At 37.9% G+C, this 9,488-nt stretch overlaps 1 protein-coding gene across 3 annotated transcripts; it reads left to right on the plus strand.

Moving 5' to 3' along the window:
* Window positions 1-373: 373 nt before the first annotated feature.
* LOC122986548 (dynein axonemal intermediate chain 4-like) lies at window positions 374-8,984 on the plus strand. Of its 3 annotated transcripts, none has more exons than XM_044357881.1 (17): window positions 377-687; window positions 802-949; window positions 1,844-2,007; window positions 2,427-2,530; window positions 2,815-2,971; window positions 3,201-3,340; window positions 3,892-4,032; window positions 4,269-4,454; window positions 4,609-4,763; window positions 5,108-5,194; window positions 5,368-5,522; window positions 5,644-5,804; window positions 6,241-6,359; window positions 6,496-6,594; window positions 7,276-7,502; window positions 7,627-7,783; window positions 8,764-8,984. In XM_044357881.1, the coding sequence occupies exons 1-17, from the start codon at window positions 638-640 to the stop codon at window positions 8,806-8,808; spliced, it is 2,295 nt and encodes a 764-aa protein (XP_044213816.1). In that variant the 5' UTR covers window positions 377-637; the 3' UTR covers window positions 8,809-8,984. The 3 variants fall into 3 exon arrangements, with proteins under 3 accessions (XP_044213818.1, XP_044213816.1, XP_044213817.1); XM_044357882.1 differs by having other exon boundaries at window positions 379-687; window positions 2,818-2,971; XM_044357883.1 differs by lacking the exons at window positions 7,627-7,783; window positions 8,764-8,984 and having other exon boundaries at window positions 374-687; window positions 6,496-6,559; window positions 7,276-7,387.
* The last annotated feature ends 504 nt before the right edge of the window (window positions 8,985-9,488 follow it).

Consider the following 9,488-nt stretch of genomic DNA (forward strand, 5'->3'; position numbering starts at 1 on the left):
TTATTGATACAAGTAAAGTTTACAGCACCTCGTGTCTGCAAGCACGCCAGGGGGACTAAAGATTGTAATAAGAAAGAAATAGTTGAGTAAATATCTTGTAAAGCTTAGAGGAGTTATATACGTTTTAACAGCTTGTTTGTACATTCAGATATAGAAGAAATATATTGTGTGATATCAACAGTCAGCTCTGAAAAGTTTGGCTTTTTGCTGAACAATTTTGATTTGTGAATATAAAATTTGGTCAAAAATAGTAAGCAAATTAATTAATATTAACTACGAGCAGAGATTTCTCAATACATTTTTTTCCCGTGTAGCCTAATTTAAAATGAGGGTAAACCAAAATACATGTACCAGCGTTTCTCTGAGCTCCCCACAATGTGTCTTTCTGCAAATAATGATTAGTTGGATAAAACCCGTGAAGCATTTTAAAAGACATATTGACTTTGTTGGTCAATTTCAACCTCCTGATCGTCTCCCAGAGCTGAAAGTAAAGGGTCGTCATGTTACCATGGCAACATAGAGTAACGGTTGCTCAGAGCCGTTGAGAGATTGTCGGCCGTTAAAAAACAGATAACGATAAGTAGACAGCATTAGCTAGCTAGATAAGTAGTTTCACCGCTGTGGGGAAACCACAAAAATGAGTACCCATCCGACAGAAATGAAGAACACCAGTCTGGTGCTTAACTCGTAAGTTCACACAGATTCACAAGTCATTTTGACAACACGCAATGAATAAAGTTTAAGCTTGGTAGAAACACAGCGGTGGCTATGCTAACTTAATGGTTTTGTTGTCTCCATTAGATCATCTCGAATAATGAAGAGTTCAATAACAGGAATGCATCGTGTCAACCCAAGTTCACAAAGGTTCACAGGTTCACAAAGCCGAAGATGTTCCATCCTGGCTGGAGACAGCATATTTATGGATAAGAGCACCAGTAAAGTAGTTCGGGTAATTTTTAATAGCTAAATGCAGCAGACTTATTACATAACTTACCCAAACCTCGCACTCCCATTCTACAATAATATTGTGACAACAGCTAGACACATGCTGTATTATTTTACAAATAAACATCACTTAAGTTTATATAACATTAATAAATAAGTAATAATAGAAGAAGAAGAATTGAAGACTGAAGGAGGATTAAAAAAATAAAACAAAACACTTCCAATATCAATAATTAATGTTGATCACATTCAAGATTCAAGATTTAGTTTATGTCATTTTCTTGTGTATTTGCATACACAAAAAAACAAATGCTGTTCCTCCCAGCCCACAGCAGAGCAACAACAACAGAGAGGATAAAGATATACTGTATATCTAAAAAATCCCTTAAATAAAAATATTAAAAACATATAAATCCCAAGGGGATAAAAAAGAACGAGCAGTTAGTAGCACAGTGCATTTAGAGAGAAAAGTGCCTGTCTCAGTTCGATGTAGACAGCTCTTGCATGTCAATAAACATAAACAATAAGTAATGGGGAAATAAACAGCACTTTCAGTTGTTAAGTTGACTCACTAAACAACTCTTAATTACTCAGTCATAAATCATTTTCTATTTTATTGGTTGTCGTAGTGAATATATGTATTATGTAAGTTCAATTCTGCCTAAAAGCAGTTTATATCAGAAGACTCTCTGCTTTGTATTTGTGTAATTTATCCATCAGGAGCAAAACATTAACAGCAAAACTCAAAGAGTCAAAGTCAAAATTTCTCTCCCCACATTTGCAAAAAGAATGTTTTATTGAAAATAAATTACTGCATATCTCCCCAAAATTTACTTGATGAGGGGAAAACATACAATAAATAAATAACTGATTGCGGCTCTGGTTTCTCTCTTTGCAGGTGCTGAATGATGATGGCAACGATGTCACTCCTCTGACTCTGTACCACGCCGAGTCAAGTGACATACAGCCCAAACCAGGCAGATACTTTCTGGATGAAATCTTTTCCAGCGCGGGATCAGACCAGTTGACATCCCTGTCAAGCTTCACTGGGACGTCTTTTGGGTAACTGCTAACAATCTTATACATCAGCTGATTTGATGATCACACAGCAGGTCTGAGACAGGATGAATGGAGGGTGTGCGCATCGTTTGTTATGGCACAACTTGAATTCAAGAGAAAATAAATAAAGCATTACATAACCACCAACTCTGCTGAATATGAACAAATCACCATCTCCGTGGTCATGTTTACCATTTATTGATGATATACAGATGATGGTTGTGAAATAATGTCACTAAAAAATTATGATTTATGGTCCTGTTTTAACTCTATCTGTTGCAAATTTTACTTTATTATTATCCAGTATAATCTCTCCATGTGCTTGTTGTTTTGTGTCTATGTAGCTGTAGCAGATAAAATCTAAACACACATTTCTGACCACTGAAAATGTACAATGACGCAGTAATGACACTGTTTTGCAGCTCTTTTCTTGGGAGCAGCCACTCTACCAAAGCCTCACTGACCAAGAACACTGAGGATAGCGGTCTCAAATTGGACATGAAAAACATCCCACCAGCTCCATGCGGTTACTATTTATTTGTTTAATTTCTTATAAAAAATATGTGTTTATCATTATCACTCTTTTTGTTATAATCTTTCATCTTGGTGACCAGCATATCCTTCACCATTTATTTAACATTAATATAATCATTCATAGACAAAATATGCTGTTATCTTATATGCAAAACAATATTGCCATATATACTGTAGCATAATATAATTACAGCATGCCTACAAGATGGAATGACACATTTTTGTAGCAGATTTTGAGTCTTTTGTTTTGTGTTATTATGTTTCGTTCTCTGCCAGTAGTACAGAAGAAAAAAGACAGTATGAAACAACATGTAACAGAGGAAATGTTGGATGAGGAAGTCCACATCTGCCTCTCTGAGACAGACACCATTTCACTGCTGGATATACCTAATACCTTGGTGTCAGAGGATGTAGATAATGCAGAAGCTATTAAGTGAGTAATTGGCTCTGTTGATTGTTTTTCTTTGATATGACGCAAGATCTAAAGTGTATAATCTAAAAAGTGTAAGAGGCATAGGAAGTGGATTGTCTTTTTCATGTACTGATACAGTGTATGTAAAGATAAAAAAAGTTTAAAGTCAGTGCAGACATGCTAGCCAGCAACTTGTAGTACTTTTCTTTGGTTGAAACAAGCTGTTGATATTTTCACCTTGTTCTTACAGACAGAGAAACATTGACTATGCTGAGCTTTGCAAGAACAGAATGGGCAATGATAAGTATGTAGCGCGATCAATGTGGACATTCAACGGAGCACTTAAAAACAAAGAGATCCAGAGCGATAAGATTGTTAAGGTGGATGTAGGTAAGGCTTAATTATACTCTTTGTGTACTTTTTTTTGTTAATGTGTATTTCTCAAGTTGTAGTAATCAAAGAGAATATATTAGACAGGACAGTGTAGTTTACTCAAACTTTAAGCTAACAATTTATATAAAATATTTTACTAATTCCCACTTCACAATCCCAACAGGAGCCTCTCAGCTGTAACAGATATCGCAAACCTTTTAAACAAAGAGTCTCACACTGCTTGAATGCAATAACTTATTCATTCAGTCAACAATAATTAAACCTGAACTTGGCAGTAAGTCACTCATTCAAACCATGGCGTTTACAATCAAGTCCAAAGTTTAACCTCTGAAGACAGTAGCTAAGTTTCCTTTTTACAGTGTTTCTTATCTGATGTCAGGTGGTTTCAGTGAAAATAAACACTTCTAATTTATAATCAGTTGTTTATTCAGATTGCTGCAGTTGGCTTTCCAACTTCCGACAGTTAAATTACAGTCTAGGTTGTTTGTGGACATAGAACCAGCACATTGATGCAGGCTTACAAATTTTAAAGTTTGTCATGTTCACAGGCGCAATGGCTACGGTCTGGGATATCTATGACTCTTTTTGTGAACAAAATAATACCCTTGAAAATGAGAAGATTCCCTATCCAGAGGGAACTGTTAAGACCAGCAGAGGTCTAGAGAGCAGCGGCAGCACATTCGGCACAGGTAACAGTAGCTGGGACAACACTGACTCAATCAATGTTCAATGTATCAATGTTCAGTTCTTGGTACTTTAGACTGGAGGCATCTAAAGATTAACAAATGTGTCTGTTCTGAAGTCATTCATAGTAGTTTATCCTAATCAATAATATAAATTCTGAAAGTTTTAATATTTTTTGCTATTTATCAAGTACCGTAATATACTAAACAGGTATGCATCATCTTCTCGTATTTGTCCTCAGGCAGTACCATTAGCTCACTGTTCGAAATACAGATGTGTGGAACCAGTTTAAATGCTGAGCCAGACCCACAGCAGATCATGCTGTCTGAGTCATTCCAGCACAGCTTATTAGTGATGGAGCGGAGCATCGTGGCAGAAGTCTTTCAACCCAAACTGGCTGCTTACAGACAGCTGCCCATTCTTGCAGGTAAAGTCAGGTTATTACTGTTTGCTTGCTTCATTGGTGCAGGTGCACCAGTCGATGGGTTAAAATTCAAATACCTTTTTGCTTTTACTAGAACTAAATTCTGTCAGCTGTAAAATGTATAATATACTGCGTAATAATGTGTTTATTGTGTAAGACCCTGACTGCATGGTGAAGCCTGCGACCAAGGAGCAGGGCGAGGAGGATGAGGAGAGTTCTCCGATTCCAACTCTGGAACCTCTCTGGGCTTTCAGCTGTGAGCTCACCAGAGGACGCACCATTACCAGCATGGCCTGGAACAAGGAGAACCTGGTAACGCTGCCAAACAGCGGGGTGTAAATATTTTTAAGATTTTGGGAAAGTAGAGAGTACAGGTATCGGATTACTACTCTGTATTGGCAGAGTTGAAGTATCAGTATCAACACTGAGAGAGAGGAAGTATTTTACAGATTTTATGGTAAGATGTGGACACCACAGACACTTAATAAACGACCAATGCCAAGTAGCAGAATTTCAGGAGTCAGTGATCAAACATATACTTTTTTATGGTTCTGTTGCTTCTAGTCTTAAAAACTCAAATCCAGTGCTTCTTGTTAAAATCAGATGTCTCACCTTTGACTTCAACATGTCTGTCTGTACTCTGCTCTCTCTGTAAGGATCTCCTGGCTGTGGGCTATGGTGACTTTGACTCTGCTTATCAGAAAAGAGGCCTAATCTGCTGCTGGTCCCTCAAAAACCTTACGGTATATTTATATGGTTTTTGCCCTCCATTTACTTTCATCCATCATCTTCCAGTGCTCTACGTTGGCTAATTAGATTGTGTGGTAATAGGAAATATTTTGAATGCTTATGTTTTGATATTAGTTCATGCAGGAGTGACAGTGATTCAAAATGTTGTAATGTGTCCTCTGTGCAGTGGCCGGAGCGTGTTTTCCGCTGTCACAGTAGTGTAACATCCCTGGATTTCTCAGCCAACAACCCCGACCGGCTGGCTGTTGGGATGTATGACGGTACTGTAGCCATCTACAGTGTCCAAATTAGAGAAAACAAGGCATGTGTCGCCACCAGCAGGTGAGAGCTTTTATGTATGTGTGTGTGGACTGTTGAACATGGAAATTAACCCACACTACATTACACACTGAAAAAAAATTGGTACTATTGCACCAAACCCCTTTTCTGTTTGCTTTTGTAGCAAGTGTTCCAAAAAGCACTTGCATCCAGTGTGGCAGGTCAACTGGACTAGACAAGAGATGAGATTATCAGGGGAGGACAGAGTAGAATCTCTTGTCTCTGTGTCAGCAGATGGCAGGATTACCAAGTGGTTCCTTCACAGCAATGGTCTTGACTGCATAGGTACTGTGGTCAGCAACAGACTATGATTTCAACAGTGTAATTACAGTTTTACACATATAATGATAAAGACTCTACAGTAAACATAGATTAACAAGTAAACAGTGGTTCAGTATTGTAACCCACTGACATAACTGTTATGAAAATATACTAGAAACGTCATTTGAAAATTTCTTTTAGATAATTTAGTAGCACAACATACTTAGATGAGCTTTGAGTTTAAAAAGTAGGAAAAAAAACAAAGTTCAAGATGTAGCAGTACACACACTTTGGTATCGTAATCTCTCCAATGAATTTAAAAATGATGTTAGAATTCTTTCATATGAAGTCTGTAACAAGTATTTTCTTGCACTTGAATTGATAGCATTGCAGTGATTTAACGCAGTAATAATCAGAATCATAATATTTGTATCTTCTGTAAAATCATGTGTGTTCTTAGACCTGATGAAGCTGAAGAGGATTCAAGACGGCAAGAAGAAAGCTGCAGGCAGCAAGAAGAAGACGGACAACGTGTTGTCAGGAACGACTCCTGGTCTGTGTGTTGACTTCCATCCAACAGTAAGTTTGTCACAGCTGGTATGAAGCTGTTCTGTCATCCAGGCAGTTATAGTAGTAATCATCTCTTTCTATGACTTCCAAATGACTTCAAAATAATTCACATATATGTCTCTCCTGGATCACATTGAACCAACAGGATTCTAGCATCTATTTGGCGGGCACATGGGAGGGCCTCATCCACAAGTGCTCCTTTTCCAACAGTCAGTATTTTCTGGACACTTATCAAACGCACTTTGTAAGTCTTTCTGGATAAACTTTTTACTCAGTGATATTTTAAATATGTAAATGCTCACATGATAAATGACCATATATCCCATCACCTCCCTCTGATAAGAGGTTATAACACAAAAGAACAGGACAGGCTAACTTTGGGTTTCACAGTCACAGTCTCACCATCGATTCCTTGAACCCAAATCAAGCTCTGTTGCCACCGAGCACAAAACTTGCTAGAAGAAGTTTTAAATGTTCAGACTGACAAATCATGATATATAGAAGAATATGTAATTATATCCAACTATCTGTGAGGAAAAGTGTTGTCATTATGTCTACGTGTTTCCAATATGGACATAAATATTGCATACACATTAAGTGACAAGCACAGAATAGCAGTTTAACATGATCATATATTATAAGAGAAATATATTAAATGTTTGTAGTATAATCAGTGTTTCCCGTGGCTATAAAACAGTGAAGCCAGATAACTCGTAGTACTAACCTCAGATGTTACAAAATGCACTAAAGCTCTGAGCCACGACCCTTCAGTCATTTCCCATTTACAAAAAACATGTATGTGTTGACTTCAGTGATGCTGCTGCCCTTTTACTGCCATTTGATTTATTAGTAAAATTGGAAAATTTGTAAAATATATTGAGTATTGCAGTATATTCACTCCATATCACATCTTGCTGGCTCTCAGTGTCCTGTGAACCACGTTGAATGGTCTCCATTCAGTCCCGATGTGTTCCTGAGCTGTTCCTCTGACTGGACCATCCAGCTGTGGAAGCAGGACCACTTGACCCCTGTACTGGGCTTCGGCTCCACCGAGAGGGCCGTGTACACCGTCAGATGGTCCCCAAACTGGCCCACAGTATTTGCAGCCATTAATGGAAAACAAGTGGAGATCTGGGACATGAACTCAAGCATGTGAGTCAGATTGAGCGGGATCTGTCCTGAGCTCATTTACTCTCTATCTCTCTTTTTCACTGATTTAAACATGAGCCGGAAATAACTGTGTGTCCACTATATACACACACACTTCTCCTTTTAGCTCGGACCCAATCATTGTGCGCCCTGCTGCATCTGGTGTGAAGATGACGTCCCTGCTGTTTGCCAGAGGGACAGACAGCATCTTGGTTGGGGACAATGACGGGCAAGTGACTTTCTACGAGCTCAAGAACCTCAGTGTGGGAGAGGAGGGCAAACAGGTAAAACTGAGGTGGTGTACTGTACGTGGTTAGGCAGGAGGACAAACGTCTGTGATAGTTTTACATTCATACAGAAGTACACAATATATTTATTTATGCATTCATTTTATTTATTTTCCATGTATTTATTGTGTGTTTATATAGGATAGGTTTACTGAGGATACATGTTATTTTACAACAAAGCAAACAGCTAGTTGGAGGCAGGTTATGGGGCAGTAATCAACATCGGTCTTGAAGTTTCAGAGATTTTTGAGCAGTGGATTTTAGAGGATGTGAGCACAGTTCTGTGTTACGTGTTTACATCCCTTTTTACATCCGGTGAATTGTCTTTGTTTTACTTTGCGTTTTAAGCACATTGGGAAGTGAACCTGGATTTGAAAGTGTTTGTGCCATCCGCTGTCCCTCCGCAAATGCCATGTGATGTTATCACTTTCCCAAGACTGTTACTGTAGTTTTAAACCCACTGGCCTTGAATTTATACACTTTTCCCACTCAGAAAATACAGTTTCCACACCTCTGATGGGCTGATAGGAATATATGTTAAAGTAATTAGTATCAGATAGTGTAAGTTCTATGTGCACAGTGTCTTTGTTTGTGAAAAAAATATTTTAGGCCCTCCAGATGTGTGTGTGTGTTGTGAATTTGTATCTCTACTTGTTAGTCTGTCCCCTCCTGCAGAAACTTTACAGCAAAGCAAACAGGTAGTTTGAGGCAGGTTATAAGGCAATAATTAACATCGGTCTTGAAGTTACAGGGAGGTGTAAGTGTTTTGATTTTTAGGCAGCTTTCTGGAGTCTTTACAAGCCAGCTCTTGTACCAGGTTTCTGCAGCATCAGTTATCAGTTATCAGTTATTGGATAAGCGTTCCAGAGAAGCAAAGATGAGGTTAAAAATGATTTTCTACCATTTTTCTTTTTAGTCAGTGTTACGTAAAACATTTAGTACACAGGTCAAACTGTCCCTCTTGCTCTCTCTTTCAGGTGGACTGTTTGGAAGACATCGTTCACTCTGCAATATCCAGGTAGCTTCAGAGTTCAAAAACTACAATGTAAAACTTTATTTGTATTCGCCACTTTACATACAGTATACAAAACAGTATACTTGTTCACGAGCCAGTTTAGGTTTTTGTTTTTCTCTGAAGTTAATTTAATTATTGCCAGTTGTTGAAAATTTTGGAATAAATATTTAATTCAGTGTTTCACACAGTGTAGTTTATATCTTTATAAAAGAACAGAACAGATAAAAACAAATGGGCAAAAGAAAAAAAAAACAATGAAAATACAATAAAAACTTGTGGAAAATCATTTTTAAAAAAAAAACAAAAGGACAAGAAATAACAGCATGTAATTTGTACTGAATTTAAAAATCGAAAGGTCTGGATGAGAGGGTTTTTTTGCGTGGATGCACAACTGTCTGTGACGCTCAGCCTATGAATTTATTTTACAAATAAAATAGCTTTCAATTTGTTTCAGTAAACAACTCAGTCAAACTGTGAGCAGAACTCAAGAATGCGTCAGCTAACACAGTTATTCTGGATGACAGTGTTTTCTTTCATTCACACACTGACACGGACAGATTGCATCACGCTCCCCAGACCAGCCGGTATGTCTATAAATGACAAACTCCAGTGCATGAAGTTGTGGAGACTTGCCGTCACATTCCACTGCAAAGAGTTTCAGAAGAGAGAATTCATATGCCATGAGTA

The sequence above is a fragment of the Thunnus albacares genome, chromosome 7, assembly GCF_914725855.1.
Source record: "Thunnus albacares chromosome 7, fThuAlb1.1, whole genome shotgun sequence".
Lineage (NCBI taxonomy): Eukaryota > Metazoa > Chordata > Actinopteri > Scombriformes > Scombridae > Thunnus > Thunnus albacares.